The 20,772-nt window shown below is 36.3% G+C and overlaps 1 protein-coding gene across 1 annotated transcript in view; it reads left to right on the forward strand.

Moving 5' to 3' along the window:
* The first annotated feature begins 3,186 nt into the window (after window positions 1–3,186).
* The window catches only part of mao (monoamine oxidase), a 167,504-nt gene continuing 149,918 nt past the window's right edge, over window positions 3,187–20,772 (forward strand). Inside the window, exon 1 of the mRNA XM_028799762.2 lies at window positions 3,187–3,365. Coding sequence (XP_028655595.1) covers window positions 3,317–3,365 — 49 coding nt within the window. The 5' untranslated portion in view covers window positions 3,187–3,316. The remainder of the gene's footprint in view (window positions 3,366–20,772) is intronic.

Below are 20,772 nucleotides of genomic sequence, written 5' to 3' on the forward strand. Positions count from 1 at the left end.
TGTGTCTGATTATTTATCAGGAGTAGAGGTACATTTTCCAAATAATGTTTGATCAAACTCCACTCTGATCAGTCCCATGTGCCCCAATCACATTTGGAAATCCTGGGTAATGAGAATGTTAGGCTGATTGAGATTCTTTATGGAACTGTGGGTATTTTTACCTGTGTATTACCTACCTGCAATGACATGAAACACTTCTTTTATTGTCTGCACACGCAGGTGTCCAGGAAACACTATGAAAACCCGAAGGAAATATTTCAGAGCCAAACAGACTTTACGAATTGCCTGGCAAACTGCACTTTTAGTTAGATTTTCCGCATTGCCTACAGTATATAAAAAAGTGCCACTTGCAAAAAACCTCAAAGCAATGCATACTGTCTGTGTGGTTGTGAGAGCCCGACTTCGCCGAGTTTGACTTCAAATATAAGGTGCTAATAAATCTTTGAGGCACAATATTCCCCCCTGGCTAAAGCAGTATCTTTCGAAAAGAATTTCCTCCGGGAGCAATAAAGTATCTTGCCGATCACTCAAAACCCTCTCTATATGAAATTCTCTTCTTATAATTTGTGCACCGATATCAATTGGTCGCTCATTCATGAACGGCGAAGCCATGACTGGATGACTTCCACGCACCATCACCGATTACGTGTGTAAACTAATCCTTGTTTACGTAGAACAAACCTGCTCCGAGCAGGTTTGAGGATTAGGATGTGTTGCTATGACAACACATCCAGCAAGAGTTTCGAAAAACCGACAGATCCAGGATCATGCCAAATCGTCAACAATTACATCCGGCTAAACAAGTAATCCACGTACGAAAAATACCCCCATGGTCTGAGCGATCATATTGTTAAAACATATTTAAATCTAGGGTATAAATAATGGGGACACAGTTGGCTTGGCAACTATCTGTCAGCTTGCAACGTCTATGAATCTTATCGATAAGGTATGTATTTTTGATGTTTTTAGTGTTATGCCAGGTGGCTCATCATAAAACCAGAAAGGTGCACGTCTTCTTATGGGAAGGTATTTAAAACAAAGTGTAATGAATACATTTGAATCTAGGTTATAAACAATGATATGCATTTGGCTTGGCGACTACCTGTGGGGATGTAATTAAAATTGCTGTACCGTCTGTGAACCTTTTTGCTAAGGCTTAAAACAACAGTTATGCGTCTTTAACGTTAAGAATTGTCTTATGAAATTTAAAAAGATGCACACAGGCATAAGAAATGAATATTTTATATCGTTTTTAGAAAGTTGCACAGATACAAGGCTATGTATTACAGGCAAGATAAGTGTATATTTAATTTCTTAACATTAGTTTTAAATCTAGTGTTTATAAAAAAATTAACCCATGTGTTATGAGTTTATAACGGTGGGGGGGAGTGAATATTTTATATATATCGTTTTTAGAAAGTTACACAGATACATGGCTATGTATTACAGGTAAGATAAGTGTTTATTTAATTTCTTAATATTAGTTTTGAATCTAGTGTTTATAAAATGAACCCACGTGTCATGAGTTTATAATTTATAAATCATATTATCATAAACTATTTTAATATTTTCATAAATTATATTTTCATAAATAATATTTTCATATTTTCATATTTCATACTTTCATCAATCATATTTTGGGGCGGGGCTTAAGGACATAAATCATATTTTTGGGGCGGGGCTTAAGGTCATAAATCATTCATAACACCTCGAGTGACAGTTCCTGTCTGATGGTACTACTGTTATCATTTTTAGTATTTTTACTTTTCATAATGACAGGTCTGCGGTGGGTTGGCACCCTGCCCGGGATTGCTTCCTGCCTTGTGCCCTGTGTTGGCTGGGATTGGCTCCAGCAGACCCCCATGACCCTGTGTTCGGATTCAGCGGGTTGGAAAATGGATGGATGGATAATGACAGGTGAGGCAGACCTCCCCTGACCGCACATCCCTGTCGCTGGCTCTTTGAGCTTCATACTGTAACCTCACACTTCCGGGCCGGACCTACAGACACACACACTTCCACATGTAGACGTTTATATATAAGACCAGCTATGTTACCTTTCAAAAACCTCTTGACCAGCACTCCCTCTCTTGAGGAACATCCTGTAAAGCCTACCCCTCAGATTCTGTCATTTGGAGGTGCATTGCTTGCTTCCTGTCTGTTTTTATACTTCCTGTCTTTGAAGTGGACTCTCAGCATGCCTCCTACAACCTGTACTTCTCACCATGTGTCTGACACTCACACTTTTCCTTTTGTTTGTGTCAAAAAAGCCAAACTGGCCAATCAGTTTGCTCTGAGGGACTGTACACAAATATAGCATTTTATTACAATATAGATACACCATTTGTAGATATGCTTTACAATAAAAGACACCCTTTGCAAAACACTGCAAGTCCCTCAACAGACTAGCATCCTGTGCAGGACTAGTTTCTGTCTATTGCTCAGTACTGCAGAATAGTTTCAAAATCATCTTATAGCAATCTTTACCACAATTTGGGTCCATTATGACAGACTGTCAATGTGCATCAAGTGAGCCTTGTGATTTCAATCTTGGATCTGAAAACGTGCATGTAATAAGCTAAGTACACTCAAATATGACAGAATAACACGTTTCTTCTGAATTTCATCAGAAAAGTTTGATCTATACTGTCCTGGTAGGCTCAAAAGTGGATACAAAGTAAAACGGATGGAAAGTGTGTAATGCTGCAGAAAACCTAACTGGGAAATATGTTAAGAACATGCTGCTCTGCGTGTACCATTCAGTATTAAACATGTCCCTCTGCATCTGAAATTAAACTGTATACTGCTCTCCATTGCCCAAGTATAACTTACAAGTTTTAACAAAATCGAAGCACATTTAAAGCAAGAGGTAAACAAATGCACAAAAAGGTAAACAACAGCACGTGTCTTGTCTGTACCGTTTGGTCCCCTGGGACTCTGTCTAGTAGTAACAGTTCCTGATGCAGCTAAAACTGCTAGGAGATTAATGTTTCCCCTTTGACTGAAGATAGTGCTTAAAGACAAAGTGAAGTTTAAGGAATAATTCGTTCAAAGGTGAGTGTTAGAGATAAAGAGAGAGAGAGAAGAGGGAGAGAGAAAGTGAACGAGAGAGAGGGAGAGAGAGGGAGGGAAAGAGCTTGGTAGGCAAACACGGTTCGGAGGCGGAGCTTTGCGCTGGCCTTGGCTGTCAGCTCTTTAAATACAACGGAGATCGAAGCCAATAACGCCTGAAAGAGAAGCAGTGTCCAAGAAGGGAACGCCCGGCAGATTTATATATACTGTTGAAGGAGACTGTGTGCAAGAGCGGGCGATCACAATGTCTACCAACAAACACGACGTGATCGTCATTGGGGGCGGCATCTCAGGTTAGTGCTTTGGCAAACTGATGCGACGCGCTTTTCCTCCTCTTCCTTACTGACTGAGCTAGAGAGAGGCTGCCCGTCACCGCGGCCGCGCGCTTCAGCGTGCGCAATCCCCGCTCACCACAAGGACCCTGGGGTTGTGCTGTTAGATATGGCCATCCCTACTGTCAGTCGAAGTCTCTATGAAATGTTTGAAAAAGAAGATAAGAGCGTACCTCTAACTCTCCTTTTGGCGCCTCGCTGATAGACGCCGTAGAAATAGTCAGAGGAAATGACAAAGTCGTCAGCGATCGAATCGCAGGTGCTACTGTCCTTTTGAGGGAACGGGCACGGATAGCCTCACTGCATGTATGGTTTGCGTTCTTTCCTTCATCCACCAGACCTTTGATGACATATAATTAACTAAGAAAAATCGCAGAAAGCGTTGTTGTTGTAAGAGGACCAATACTTTTATAATGAACTTGCGTGGCTAAAGCAACAGGTGCTCTTCATTTTGAAGCGAATAACGTAAAACAACATCCGTCTGCGCTGTTATTGTATGCTGTTCGTTTGAATGAAAGACAAACATGTTGGATTATGTTAAAATGCGCCTCGTCTATGGTGCAGCATAACATCTGTATTGTTCAGGTCTGTTCAGTACGTTCTTTTGGAATGACTATCAAGTGATTATGTGTGTGTAGTTTGACTGTGGTGTGACTTTAGGCACATTTTTATTTTGACAAAAGAACCAGGTAAGTTAATGGGAGTTTAAATTAAAACGTACTGTTTTTATTTGAAAGTTTTAACGATTCTGTACACCTGTTGCATGTTAGAAAAAAACCCAGTGCGTTATTTATACCTGTTATCTGTAGCTGGACAGGATAAAGGATCACTCAAACAAACCCTTGTTTATACAGCACTTTTGCCACTTAGCGCTGTGACACAGTGTAGAGGTGGGGCACATTCATATTTTCTGTATTCAATACTTAAAAATGCCTTATTACATTTTACTTCTTTTTCTCTTTTCGACTGATATTGATTTAATCAAAGCATTATCAGATCTACTTGATCTAGATCATGGCCCATACGTTTCTGAAGTATTATGCCCCAGAAGATTTTAGAGGAATTTCTTTTGATCATGACATGATGTTCTTCTGTGCACTGACACCCTGAAAATAAGTGTCAAATGTAGCTGAATTTATATTAGATAGGACAGACTGTTATTAGAAATGTTCAAACATAAATACATATTCAAACCATTTTAGAGTCATGGGTCATGGGAGAACAAGGCAGGATCTCCCCTCTGAGTGGGTTGCCACTCCATGCACATGGATTATTTAAAGCAGCTAATTGATATAACATGCACATCTTTAGTAGGTGGAAGGACAATCAGAGTCCCCTAGACAAACAGAAAATTTGCAAACTGCACATAGTCAGGGACTGGGTGCAAGATTTCAAGCAGGGTTTTTAAAACTATGACAAAGTAGAACTGATCACTGCAGCATTCACATTTATTTTACATTAACATTGCCAAGCTACAGGACAGATTTCCCAACAGGTTCAGATGTCATATAATAAAAGTATAAAAACAAATCAAATTCCAACTCATTTGTATTTGAATGCAATTATTTCCCATTAACTTTTAATTAATTTCTATAAATAGTTTTAATTGTACTGCTTCTCACCCAGTGTAGGTTCCTGCCTTGTACTCAGTGCCTACTAGTTAAACTCAACCCTGCATGACTCCAAAATGAGACTGAATTTGTTCAGAGAGTGGATTGATTCTACCACACAGTATCTTAGCGAGTGAAAAACACAACATATTTAGTATCATTTTATTGTATTAAAAATTGTAAAGTGTCTTCACAATATCATTCAATCAGAATTTTCATTGCACAACTGATTTTCTGATTCTTCTAGTATTATTATGTGTTCCAGGGCACTTCCAGTCAAATACAAAAGAACCTAACACATTTTCCCCTGGGGACAAATAAAGATCTATCTATCTATCTATCTATCTATCTATCTATCTATCTATCTATCTATCTATCTATCTATCTATCTATCTATCTATCTATCTATCTATCTATCTATCTATCTATCTATCTATCTATCTATCTATCTATCTATCTATTTGAACACTGAGGCAAAATCAGTGGCATAAAAAGCAGCTGGACTATGCTTACAATATTTTTATATAACTGGCAAGTTACAACTTTTCTTTTAAAATTACATTTTACTTTTTCAGATTTCTGTTAGCAATTGTGATTACTCAGAAAATGCATTTCAAATGGCAAGTTATTCAAGTTATTTTTAGAACTCCAAAGTATTTAAAATTAAAATAGTTAAAACTGAAAGTGCATTCAATAAAAATAAAATATGTTGCACAATGATATTACTTACATATGTATGTCTGTGTATAGAGCTTTTGTGTAAATTGGGTTCTGAAAAGAAAAAAATGTAATAGTATAAATAAATTATAAAGTAATATGTTAGGCTAAGTCCAGTTGGCAATGGATGACTTCACTGTGTACACAGATTTTAGAGAGCATAAACAAGCAGACTGCCAGGTCACTAAGAGAAGGGAAATAAAATCTACCTGATCTAGGCAAACAGACTACAATGAAGGTTATTGTCTATGGTTTGAGTGGAATAGGATGAGGATCTGATTCTGGTTCAGAGAATCCTGATGTCCCTCTTCAGCACTTTAGGCTCTGGTCTACATCATGCAGGTGACACTGATCAGACTGGGAACAATGGCAAACACCACCACAGTCCTCTGAACTGGTCACAATCATTATAGCTCTTAATAACCCAGTGTAATGAAAGAAATAGAAAAGTATTGTTGCTTGCAACCAAAATAAACATTTGTCAATCCAGCATTTTTAAGAAAAAAAAAACCCAGCCATGACAGCTTTAAATCAAACATAAAATGAGAAAAGTCTGGTTTCAGGTATTGGGAGCTCCTTCCAATTTGGAGTTCAGTGTGAAAATGGAACCTGGCACTTCAGGCAGGCCCCCTTTTATTTGGTCCCGACCGGAAGAGGCGGGGTCTCCTCCAGTTCTGAGGGCGATGTCATTTGCCAAAGCTTTACTTGGTATTAATTATCGAAGAGGGACAACAGATAGTAACAATATCTCCTGTCGGTCTGAAATGGAACCACTTATTTTGCTTAAGCCCTGAAGTTGATTCCTAGGTGCACATGTGTTACTCTCTGTATATATAGTATATATTTGTTACAATTTATGTATATATTTTGTGCCTGTGTCTGTTGTTCTGATTGTATTATTGTTACTATTCAGAGGAGACATGCAAGTAAGAATTTCATTGTACTGTGAACATATGAAAATAAACTCAAAGGTGAGGAACTAAACGTTTCTATGAACAAATTTGATTGCACATGAAAACATTTTTTGTTAGTGTAACATTCAATACCGTTTTCTGCTTAGGTGATGGCGTGTTTTATTCACACAGAATTGTTTGGTTGTAAATGGCTTCAGTAGTGTTCAAAATTTTATTACATGAATGAATGATTCAAATTATCTTTAATAAAATCCAGAAAAAGGCTACGTTTTAGAGGTTTAGAGATATTCTTTGTAAAAAAAGACATTAATAAATGGTACCCAGCTACATTTATTTCCAGCCTCACTTTGCATGAACTAAGATTAAAGGGCATTTTGATTATAGACTGACTGTAGGAAATCAAGTCTAAAAATAAATAATTAAATACATTTCCTTTATTATCTTTTTTGGAATGGTTGCTGATCAGAAGCCATTTTTAAAATAAGTGGGGATGTAATATGTGGTATGGACAATTGTGTCTCCTGTGAGCACCTTGTTACCAAGGGAACAGAAAAATGCTTGAAAAGGGACTGCTGTGAAAGCTTTTAATTTATACACTCCCAAAATGTGCTTACAAAGGACAGGTTGCCAGGGATGCCTATTATTCTTAAGCACTTTGCATCCTGTGATCAGTTTCAATTAACTGTTACATTATTATTTTTTAAAGTATATTTTTCATTCAGAAAATAGCTCTGTACACTCGGCAAAATCTGTCATATATTAGATGCCAAAGAAATAACAGAAATTTGTGAAAACTGATTCCTAATCTGAACAATCTGTATTCATATATTGAAACCATGGATTTAGTTACTTTCTCTTGCACATGCAGTGATGACATTTCCACTTGTGTTTGAATTCAACTTAACTCTATTCAGGAACAACTACACTTTTTAAATTTGCTAAAATCAGTTCAGTGATGCTGAGGGCTGAGGAGTTTAACAAAGCAACACTGAGCACAAGACAGGAAACAGCCCTGGTCTGGGAGCCAATACGTTGCAGAGATTAGGTGTCCAAAGTATGCTATACTTGCCATGTAATTACCTGTATAATTACAGAGTAACTAGGTGTTATTACCTTGTACTTACTGTGTAATACAGTGTAATGTTGTAATTAAGTACTCAATAGTAATTGTTATTCCATAATTTCTATACACACATACTTATAAAATTTGTGGAATAACATGGTAAATTGCATGGTAAGTACAAGCATAATTAGGGACAGATAATCTGAAATGATACCCTTTACTTTTCCTATAATTTTCTCGGTAGCAGTGAACACAGTGTCACCTTTCTACCAATTACAAATAAAAAAATTTTCAATGCATATTACAAACCCAGAATTGCTGAATATTCTATGCTAGTTCCTACTACTAGCTGTAAAATAACTGACATGTTAAATATTGCTTATATTGCTTAATATAAAACATGACTTACAACTACTAGTTAGTCAAATGACACCTGTTATTGGCTCACTAAAAAGATTACAATATTCAAGTTTTCGAGGCAACTCAGGCATCTTACATATAATAATAAAAGGTGTCATTTTGCTTTACTTCTCACTATATTCATAATGGCTAACACGGTACAACACCCTAGTACTAACTTCTAGTTATATAACCTTCAGCCTACACTTTCCACAATCTAGAAAATTACTGAAAACAAACCTAGCAGTCAGTGTGTGAACAAAAATTAAATAAAAATACTTGAAATATATATTATATTTGTAGATGAACTTTAATCATAGATGCTGTATAATGTTAATGCTCTGAAAGATTACTCCATGCTTGTCTTGGTTTCAGACATACTGTTAGAATGGCCAAATATTCTAAATTGGCCCATTGTGAAGGAGTGTTGATGTGTACATTTGTGTACTCCATAAAGATCAGGCATCCAGTCAAGGACAGTTTTGTGACTTGGGATTGTTGTTGTTATTTCTATTTCCTTGCGACATATGTATTGTAAATGGAAGGATTCAGTGTTAAGTATATTTACTGTATATACAAAATGTATACCTTCAGAGATTCACAAAGTAGCTATTATGTGCAAAAACATGTGAAGTGTAAGATAATGTTCCCATTTTCAAAGAATAATTCCCTATAGTTTCTAACGTTGAAGAAGCAATACACTGCAACTTTACTGGCTTCAAAGTGAAACATCATGCTTTCAGGTTAAGGGAAATTTATTGTAAAAATACCCTGACTCCAAAATTCTCAGAAAGTAGTTACCATTAAATAAGTAAATGACAATATGGAGTCATAGATCAAAAGTGTTATGGACAATGTTACACAGTAGATTTTTTTTACCTACTGTGTTTTTTAGTTTGCAAATTCCACATACTATACAGTATGAAGGAATTACAAGTATAAAACTGGTAAAATTAAACAGAATGTTTTCAGTGGCACAGTGACATAGTAGTTATCGTTGCTGTCACATACCTTCAGGAGCATGGATTTGAATCCCAGCTCAGTATTTGCATGTGTGGATCTCTCATATTCTGCTCATATTTGCTTAGGTTTCTCATGGGCCTCTAATTTCCTTCCATAGTCTACAGACATGCATGTTGTATTCAGTGATAACTCTAAATTGGTCTGGTATGAATAAGTGTGGATATGTGGCTGAAGCTCCATTTGATTGGTTGCCACCTAAGCTGCCAGGATATGTTATTGCTTCCCATGGTCCTGTAATGAAATAACCTTATTAAGAAAATGAATTGATGAGTGACTTATAAGTTAGATTACATTTATTTCCTAACAATTACAAATTGTGAAGAAAAACAATGAATATAAAAGCATTTCATCAATCTTGATGCTAATGCATGATGTAATTCAATTCAAATCTATTCTAATTAAGAATGAAAGAAGAAAAAATTTGTAAATAATGTTTTTGTTTTGTTTTGCTTCTGGCAACTTCATCCTAGAAGACTGGAATGTCTTCTTCTCTATCTGTTTTGCCATGTAATTAAATTCTGCATAGTCTGATTTTAATAGAAGACAGCAGCTGAAGGCCAGAGTAAAATGTCAGCCTCTCTGATAGAAATTTCTCCAGTATCTGAGGCTCTAGTGAAGCTAATGGTTGTATTTGCTAAGGTAATTGTTAAGCAAGATTCACACTGCAAAATAAATAAATAAATAAATAAATAAATAGGATATATGATTAAATTAAGCAATGACAAGAAAAATAACACCCGCTGTATCCTCAGTATACAGTAGTCACTGATGTGATATTTTGCCTTGAGAAAACCTTTGAGGAAGTCATGGTATTGACTCATGTGATTCATAGGGTAAAGAACAAGATTTAGAAAATGTTAAAAGGCATAATAGTTTAATTACAAGGAATTGCCTGTCTCGGTTTCTTTCATTTAACTACTGTGAGAGGGGAAACCCCAAGAAGGGTCTGAAGAGAATTTTCTACTTTGGTGCACATACATTATCCCTTGTTTTATGTTTGTATTATCAGTGTATTTTTCTAAGAAAATGCATTTTTTGGAGCACACTTTGTAGAAGGCTAATGTATAATGGCTATTTAAACCACTGTCCCCAATTCATCAAACAGTGTCATGATTTATACCAGTGCTTATTAATGGAGCAACTCCAGGAGAGCTGAAGTGACATGTTTTCTTCCGAGCTTACAAACTGACAGATAAAAACTACATTTGTTTAGTGCTGGTTGACTGTTATTAATAACATAGCCTGAGATTCTCATACTCTTTTTGAAGATGAGAGACATATTTTGAAAGTTTATAATCACTGGTAATGGTTATGGTACTAATACTTACATCGCACATTTGTTCTGTGCCAAATAGAGTAACTGTTCTGTCTGTCTGTGTGTCAGGCTGCTTTGCTTAGTAAAAAGTTGGATGTTTAAAACTACTGTTTTGGCATCAAGTTTAGTCTTCATGATAAAGTTAGTTTTTTTGATCTAGGTAGGGGTTAGCCTTCATTTCAGGTTTAATGATATTAAACTGCGTACGTTCATTCATTCATTCATTTATTTTTTGGGTTCCTGTTATTTCAGTATATTGTTACAGGGTGATTCCAGTAGCATTGAGCATAAAGCAGAATTTAGATGGGACATCACACAGCTTCACAAAACGTAACGGCCAGCTTTCTATTGGATGTAGAGAGAAAATCAGAGCACACTGGACATGTTTGATTTTTGATCAAATTTTCATTCAGCAATAGGTCTTGTTATAAAGCTTTTCGCCAATTCAAATTGTAGGGGCAACAACAGAAATGTGATATTCACTGGTTTTGCTATGTTGCACTCTATTCTGTTTTGAGGACTGGGAAATCGGGAGAGAGAGACTGTAGGTAGAATTGCAGATTTTTTTTTATATATTTTTTGATCAATTGATCAGGAACCCTGTGAGACATAATAAATAAAATTAGCCAAAATACTGGTGGCGTTGTTCACGCCATAATGCTTGTACAGCAAGGGTCTTCAAGTTTAGACCTGGAAGGCAGCAGATCTTTTTTCTGACCCAGAATTCACTGTTTTTATTTGCTACTTATTTTCTTCAAAAAGAATGACATGCAAATAATAAAAGAACCAGCAGTTCACTGTCTAACTTGGTCCCATTTACACCGGTGAGTTCACCATGAAGTGTCTATTTTAGTAAAACATCTTAAATTAAAAGAAGAGGAAAAGGTAAAGGTAGTTTGCTCTAGGTTACAAGACATTAGGATGATACCCAAGAAAAGAAATATATAGTATAACAATGATCTGATAAAGCACACTGAACGCCATATAATTAAATAACAAGTTCTGTCATTAGCTAGGAATTTGCAATTAATTAAGAAATTGGGTTGGAACAAAAACCTTTCAGCCAGTGCAGCCCTCTAGGAATGATCTTGAGAAACCTGCTTTATAAGCTTATATCCTACAAAAAATCTGGTATACAATAATGACATATTAGCACATGCAATCAATTTTTACTTTTTTCCATGCATTCTCCAACCACATTATTCATTCATCATTATGCTAGTATAGCCAGGAAAGTAGAATTGAACTTGAAAACACTAGTTCCCAATTACTAATATGGGAGCAATGAGTAAGTGAACAATGTGCACGAAATACATTCAGCGGGAATTAGATTTTAGTTGGGTAGCCAAAAGAACAAAACTCAGCTGCAGAGACTGGACACTAGCAGCTTGTAGCAGCACTTCAGAAAACAGCTTGCATTTTTTATCTGATTAAAGTTTTAACGCAGCATTACAATATCCATCCATCCTCCAACCCACTGAATCCGAACACAGGGTCACGGGGGTCTGCTGGAGCCAATCCCAGCCAACACAGGGCACAAGGCAGGAACCAATCCCAGGCAGGGTGCCAACCCACCGCAGGAAACACACAAACACACCCACACATCAAGCACACACTAGGGCCAATTTAGAATCGCCAATCCACCTAACCTGCATGTCTTTGGACTGTGGGAGGAAACCGGAGCGCCCGGAAGAAACCCACGCAGACACGGGGAGAACATGCAAACTCCGCACAGGGAGGACCCGGGAAGCGAACCCGGGTCTCCTAACTGCGAGGCAGCAGCGCTACCACTGCGCCACCGTGGCTTAATGCAAAAGAATTCAAACTTACAGGCCATGTGCAACTGTAACAAAACTTAAGCTTTGTTGAAACAAGCTTAAACAAATACCAAAATACCATTGCCTGGTGTTGAAATTTTATTCATTCCTGTTTTTTTGTGCAAAATGTGGATAGTTCTAGTTTATTTTTATGACATTTAGACTAGTTTTATTGTTATTAATATGGCATTACTGCACTGCCATTCTGAATGAGTTTTTTTTTTTGGCCGTAGCTGTTTTGCTTTGCAGTGACTGCGTCCATTGCTAACCATATTTCTGGATGTTGTTGCAGCTTTTGACATCAACGTGCTATACCTATTTAAGATGGTGGTATGGCAACATGTGTGTCTGTGTATTGGATCAAACTCAAAACTTTTTTCTACAAACATTTTTTTCGTACAGGAGATATGAAAAAGCATTTTAGACTAGAAATTAGTTTTTGCATTATTTGTTGGGGATTGATTTTTCAAATCTTTTCTGGTACTTTTGTACAGTGGTTAATGTCCACATGAAAACTTCAACAACCCCACACTAGAAACTGATTGGAGAATGATCATTTAGTTTAGTTTACTGGGCAATAAGTGTTTTTTTTTTAATGTTTTGTGGAAGTCTGAGGAGCACCTAATGGTATATTTTCTCTCTAGAGACAGATGGTAGAGAGCAGTAGAATCTTTTTACCTTGTTATTATCACCCTTATTCTAGTTTGATTCAAACCATGACCTGGGTCTGGTTGTCTGTATTTTATCAAATCGATTGATAAAATCTAATCTGGATTATATCAAACACTTTTTAATTATTTTCTTTATGTTTCCATTTACAATAACTTAGATAATGTTATTTATAGACCTCATCATCATTGTCACCAGCAGTGAATTCCTCAGAGCTTTGCACCTCTCTGTTTTCACTTTTGACTTGTAAGCCCTAATTTTGTGGCCAGTCTTTCCACTTAAGGATGTGAAACAGAATGGGATGAAACCCTGAGCAATTTCTCGCTGGTGACATTTGAGGACTGGTTGGGATCATACAGGAGAGGGGTGAGTGTAGGGAGTGAGCTAGTGAACGAGCAGCGGGGCTGAGAGCCTGTGATTTATAATATGATACCCATTGCAGTAGAATTCAAGGAATCTGCTTGTTCAGCTTTGTAAGGGAAATTCCGTTTAGCCAACATGAATGAGCATTCTTTTCTGAATTGTAGGCCCTTGATTTGCAATCAGCCTCACCCTTAAAGGGTGACGTAAAATGGAGAAGGGCAAGGCCCTGTGCAATTCCTCTACAGTCATTATTACTTTTGTTTTCATTTCCATTTGCATTCTGCTTTAATGTAAAAAATTTACTTGTCAGAGCAGTCTGTCCCTATGACCAAGCTGTCTGTGATAAATAATGTTAAACAACTTTGCATTTCATGTATTTGTAGTTTAGCCTAAACGAGTATTGCTTAGGAATGTTTCTCAGGCACTTATATTAGCCAGAGCAATATGAATTTGTGTAACCAGTCAGTAGAATCCATAAGCCTCACTAGTCTGAGAATTAAACATATAAGTACAATTTGTTTAAACTGCTTAAGTTTAGAAACATGTAGCAGAACAATTTATGTATAACCAAAATCATCTTTATATAGTACAGTACATGTCATCCCTGTCTTTTAAATATTAGTAAATGTTTTGGGCATTTTTGACCAACTTTGGTTTTATTTTTTTGGATATTTTCAGGTTTAGGTTTATTCAGGTGTAAATTTAACATTCCAGTATAAGCAGTATGTACATTATTAGTATCTACATTAATATTTTTACTTTTTTTTTGTGGGGTGACTGCTGAGCTGACATGCTTATGACTTGTGCAAAGCAACTTTAAATTCATAGGTGAAGCTCCATCCTTCAAACAAGTGTAGCACCATACATCTCCACATAAAAACTGGATTCTCTGTGTGTATAAAGTGACATAACCAAAGACAAAGCAGAATGGGGCACAGTTTGCCCACAAAAAGACATGGCGAAAATAGCTTATATATTTTTCAGACATGTTAAATGCTAAAAAAGGCTGATGGACAACAGATTAGGTGTGTGGGAACTGATCTGACTTCATAGCACAGGACATTACTTAAATGGTGCAGACAGGAGCTAGCGGTCAATGAATAACGTATGGGAATAAGCTAAACTTAGTTTATCATTTTTCTTCCATTTATAGTTACAGGAAAAATGTAATACAGGCGAATTCAATACTTATTTTTTATTATTTTTTTATTTAGGCATTGCAGTATGTGTCAAGCCAGCAGTGACCTGCTATATTTCACATGCTAGCTAAGGTAATGAGCATTGCTGACACTGAAAATACTCTTTAAAATTGTGACTTTAAAGCAGTTACAATAACTGAATACAAATTAGTAATATTGTACTGTATAAAAACAAGAGGAAGAGATGCATATTAACTTGTCTCACATTAGACTTAATGTCAAAGAAATGTATAAAACTCACCATTCATATGTGAGTCATTAACTGTAAAAATCCATCCATCCATCCATTATCCAACCCGCTATATCCTAACTATAGAGCCACAGGGGTCTGCTGGAGCCAATCCTAGCCAACACAGGGCACAAGGCAGGAAACAAACCCTGGGCAGGGAGCCAGCCCACTGCAGCTGTAGAAAATCTTTCAATAAAAAATTTGTAAATGTAAACAACTTTTTCTTTTCTGTGTTCGCATTATAAAATCTAAATATGTAAATACACAGACATATTATGAAATTTGGAAGACCTTGGGGTGTCACCAGATAAACATTTAGAACAGATTTTCATAGTTTTATTACTTTAAGTTGGTAAGTAGCATGTCCACTGTTAGCTGAAGGAGTCAATGGGGATAGAACACTGTTTTGCGGCATGTCATTCCAGATGGGTTCTATATTTCGGTTAGCTGAGTCATAGTTATGTATATGGAGAAAGCAGAGTATAGGTGTCTTCAAGCAATATGCCACATTTGTTTGATTTGAGTCAAGTCAGAGGACGTTTCAAGAGATTTACTAGTGATGGCAGCAAGAGACAGAGGAATGGAATTAGCCACTTTACGCAGACTGCTGGTGAGTTGCCCTAAAAAGGACCTTTGGCTTCTTCTGCAGCTCAGAGTGTTCTGTGGTTCAGTGCCCTCCCATGAGGCCCCATGAGTCAAACAAAGGCTAGGGTCCACAACTGAGACTCACTGGCAGTGACATACAGTATCAGGACAGTATCAGGGCACTAGCAGTGTGTCTGAAGTGCTCTCTAAGTGCTGTGTATGTGCCCTCCATCTTCAATGCTACTTGCAGAACAGCTTTTATGCCGGCTTCTCCACCCTGTTTGGACAAGTCCTGGCCACCTGAGGAGCGTGTCTCTCTCAGGTCCGGACCCATGGCTGCTACACTACAATCAAGCTTGTCAAAATATCACCACTCTGCTATAATTGATAATAAGTCAGGCACTACCTTCACCTATGCCGATTGTGTTGTTATTTGTGCATATAGTTCACATTATTTGACCAGGTGCCAGTTTGGTTAGTCACTAACTTGTATGCACTGGAAACACAAATGAAATCCAAGTTAAATGATTATTTGCTAGATAATACATGCAGGATTTTTTTTTACTTTATTTTTATTTTTAGAATATAACTATTTCTTTTTGGTGCATAAATAACTCAGGCATATTTAATTGAAAACAATGAGTTTTCAATTTATTTTTAAGAATATCAGTTTATTATTAAGAATATCAGTTAGTTTAGATAATTCAGTTTTTACTTTTTCAAATATCCTTGGCCAGCAAAACTATTGAAATAAACCATAGATGTTATCCGGTTTGAAAGTATGAAGTAAATGCATTTTCAGAAGATTGGGCAGTTTCCTTCTATGATAAGTTTATAATTCCTGGAAGCCTTGTTATATTTAAGGAAGTCATTTAGCCACTCAAGTCAGTACAGTAAGTCTCAGAATTAAATTTCTTTATGCATTAACATAACATAAGCCAAAGAACTTTACATTAACTGGAAGAAGTAATGTAAACTAACTCTCTGTGTGATATATCTGTTTATATCTAAACTAACTGTCAGTATGATATATCTGTTTATATTTCAGGGACTTTTGCTGTGAAATATGCAGGCATCTTTTAATGTTGTAAGTTAATACAAACAAAGCATTTAAATATTTTAGTAATGGTACGTGTTTTGATATTTTAGCAATTCCTGCATTTGAATGTATCTAGCTACATTAACATTTAATGAAGTGTGATCTCTTGTTTCACCTTTAAACCCATATTTTAAAATGAATACTTAACCCTGCATAAGGAAAGGAACCAAAACCCGTGCCCAGTCCTTCTGCTTATTCATAATTGTCTGTATGCAGACATTTTATATGCAGTATATGATAACTCCAGTGAATGCAGAACTCTGTACTTACACTTTCTTTAAGCAAGATGATAGGAAAGGACATGCATAATTACCACAGCTAGACCCTTGAACTTCAAGCCATAAAGATTTATAAGGGATACTGTATCTTGTAGCTTATAAAGCTTAACTGTAATCTCAATTTAGGAATCTGCATTGCTCAACCTTTATTCCATGTAAAAAAGTTCAGTCTTGCAAGACTAGAACTTACAGTGGGTAGTAAAATGGGGCAAGTGTGTTTCCTAGCATGACCACTGCTTGTGTGAAGTTTGCATGCTTTCCCCATTTCTCCTTGGTCTTTTGCTTGATCTTTGTGCAGGTATACCAGTTTTCATCTCATATCACAAAAACATTCAAGTTAGGTTAAGATCTAACTCTGAATTCACCTTTTTTAAGTGTGGGTATGTAATGGGCATATGGCTTAGTCTGCCATAGTGGACTTTGGTTCCCTAAAACCAATTAATGGAAAAAGCAGATTAAAATGTACACATGATATAACATTCAGATGTGTTTATGGACTGTGCGGGCACTATAGCCATTAAATGAATGAGTTAAGTGGGTAGATTCTAGAACATTCTCAATCCATTTCAGGGTTTTGAGGGCCAAAGGCTAGCTTACCAGGACTGGGTAAAAGGCTAAAAACAGGCCTGTATAGAACTCTAGTCCATCACTGGGACCACTCTCCCACACACGCATGCATAAACACACAAACACACACACCACAATTTTCAATTGCTAATGAACATAACCTAAATAATAATAATAATAGTAATACAAAATTTGTAAATTATTCCTTCTTTGCTTGAACATGGCTGGCCGTTGCAAAATGTCACAAAATGGGAATTGCCAAGCTATTCGGTTATGGCAAATGTTAGGTAATAACAGAAGTGAAAGGCAAAATTTATCACAGTGAGTGACCATTATGCATATCAGATGAATGTGGCATTCGGATGGTAAATTATAGGATGACCAGTTATTCAAAGTCCCAAACTGGGACACTAGTGTATCGTGTATGCCCATGCATAAGCCATTGTCATTTTTTAAATGCCTTCTTTATTTCATCATCAACAGAGAGGATCTGCAGAAAATGTTGCTGTGAGGTTAGTTTAGTGTAAGGTTAATGCTGAGTAAGTATTTATTTGCTACAAGGTACTTCATTCATATATAGATAACTTTGTTTTTGTTGCTCGCATTCTTGCATTTTGTACTTTTATGGTTAGGAAGATCATTTAACTTACTGTTTGGAATTAAAGCATTGGGACTGAGGTGGTAATGCCCTAGTTCTATTTTGCTTCACTCAAGCCAATGGGAAGACTTTGCTAATGTAGAGGTTTCCACACATAATTTATAAATAATACTTTTCTGGAAACCTTAACTGTTTACAACAGATCAGTGTGGATTCATTTTTGAATATGCAATCCTTGTACAGTTTAGAACATAGCTTATATTACTGTAACAAGATGCTCAGTCAAATGTAAATCTGGAATACTGCAGCTGTCTTTTAAAAAAGTGGATTCTGTGCAAGTGGAAATAACATGTTCGTGAGAGTTGAGGAAATTCAGTATTGTGTCTGTGGATAGTACTGTAGTAGAATTTACTTTTTAAGTGTGAGTTAAATGAGAAAAAAAAAAACAAAATTAATTTAAACTACACATTTAAACTTATCCATCCTTTCACTGAAGCCAGTGAACGTAAGTTTAGGGAATGAAAGCCTGAGTCTAACTCTGACATCACATGAAATATTATAACATTACAGCAATTGTGATGAAAGCAGGCCATTCAGCCCAGCAAACTTTCCAATCCTATGATGATTCATATAAATTCGACATCTGAAAGTCTTTTAATATATTGTCACTTCTAGCCTGTTTTAAACCTGCAGATCCACTTTTGTTTTTTTATTCCGAGTTTAATTAAAAAAAAAAAAAAACACATGTAAATAAAATACATTATCCTTTTTGTATAAAAGACTGCATTTGATCTAGTCTAAATGGCATTTTGCCTTTATTCCAAAAGCTGTTTTAAATTACTGGACATTGGTAATATTTATTCAAATATTAGATTACAGATACAACTTAAGTTTATCAGAGACTCTCAATGCATTAACTTTGAACTGTGACATCTAAATCATCCTAAACTCAGTAGCAAGAGCAATTTATTGTTTTACTATTTTTGTTTGAGGGAGTACGCAATATGTTTCTAATGAAAGTTAATATCCTCAAATATAATTGAGCAAGTACTCTCCAATTAAGATATAAATTTTTGACATTAATATTTAATATAAGAAGTATAAGATTGTAATTAAAACATTATAGATCATGCTCTCTTGGTAAAAGTCAATCATTTTTTAATCATCCTTTATATTATACAAATTAACTGTGTAATGTCTTTTGCATTGCATTAAAGCAAAAAAAAAAATATGCAAAAAAGGGCAAACAATAAACTGGCTAACTGTGCCTTTTATTGCCCCCGTCATTATTTTATTTCCATTGTTCTATTTTAATGAGTATAGCAGACAAAGAAGCACAAATCATAATGACACGTATTTCCAAATTCAAAAGCTGTGGTTGCCCAAATATAACCTTAAACATTATTGTTAGTTTTATACTGATAAACATTAAGGAATATGTAGAGATCTAATTAAAAGACAGAAAATATTTTTGAAATTAGAGTTCAGCCTATTGGCAAAGTATGGTGTATATTTTTGTGTCTGTTAGGCATATTAAAATTGTCTAATATCTCCGGAACTGTCTACAACAATTCAGTAATGTTTAAGGTGTATACTGTACACAGTATTCTTTAATGTATTTTTTGTAAAATTAAAGTATAATAAATTTGGTTATAATTTTACAGTGTAACTGTATTTTTGGTCATGCATTTTCATAAAGTTCAGACACACAGCTGAGTGTACTGCCATCATTTACAGAGGAAGTGTGATGACATCACAGGTCACAAACTATGAGATTAACAAAGGGGATCATTGCTGCAAACAATATTGTGGAGTCCATGCCATAAACCCACAAAACCATAGAAAAATAGAAAAACAAAATGGTGACACGGTGAAAATGAATACTTAATACAACAGCAATAGTAACGTATAACCATCCAAAATTATGCAAAAAAATGTAAGATAATGCCAAAAATGTTCTTGACAGGTGAGATGGAACCTCTTCTTCTGACATCATTAGCAGTTTTAAACAAACATAATGTTTTACCTTAGTAGGGTCAACTACACTGAAAACAAATTTTTCTCACTGTTTAAAAAAATAATATTTGAAGGAGAAGGTTGCCCAACGTTTATGTTTAATTGTCAGCTTGACATCAATTAAGTTCTTCTCCTCCTGTAAAAGTGCTTGTTTATGCTGCATCCTTAGACAGACTCTCCGCATTTCACCATCAGAATGGGTGTGGTTTTCTGGATTGCCTTTACCACAGATCCTTTAACCAAAGAATCACATTGTACTACCTATACCATATTGTAGCATTCATATAAACTGCCTACTGTATTATCTTTGTCATAAGCCAGCGGTGGTGCTTCTGCATTAAAGGACTACTCTACCCAACGCTGATATTTTTTTATATATGTAATGGATGGTGCACAATGGCGGGGTCCTGGCTGGATTTGTGCATGATTCCTTAACTAGAAGGCCAAGGATGTCACAAAAAACAGAGCTAAGATTGTCCTGTTTCACCCAGAAAACAGGCAGAAGATGCCTATTTGACAATGGGTACGTTATCTCCTGGCCAGGTTGGACCCAGGTGCAATACCCAGCCTGGAGGACTATATAATGGAAGGACAGGGGTAGACAACCGATTAGGACCACAGAATCCCCTGACACAATAGGACGCAGCCTCCCTAGGTGGTTGTACCTGTGCAAGGCACACTGGATGTTGTAGTCCTCAAGAACAACCTAGCTGGGTTCAGTGGCGGCCTCCAGAGGGTGCTACAGGGATTCCTCATCCCTGCTTTATGGGACTTCCATTTGACCTGTGAGTACTTCTGTCAGGCTATGCCCAAACACCGGAAGTACTCCCAGGCTTGGAATGAAAACCTCATCCAGGTGAGTCATAGTCAGGTGGAAGTGGACAAAGCTTGCCTGGGAGGTGTAGAG

The sequence above is a fragment of the Erpetoichthys calabaricus genome, chromosome 4, assembly GCF_900747795.2.
Source record: "Erpetoichthys calabaricus chromosome 4, fErpCal1.3, whole genome shotgun sequence".
Classification (NCBI taxonomy): Eukaryota; Metazoa; Chordata; class Cladistia; order Polypteriformes; family Polypteridae; genus Erpetoichthys; species Erpetoichthys calabaricus.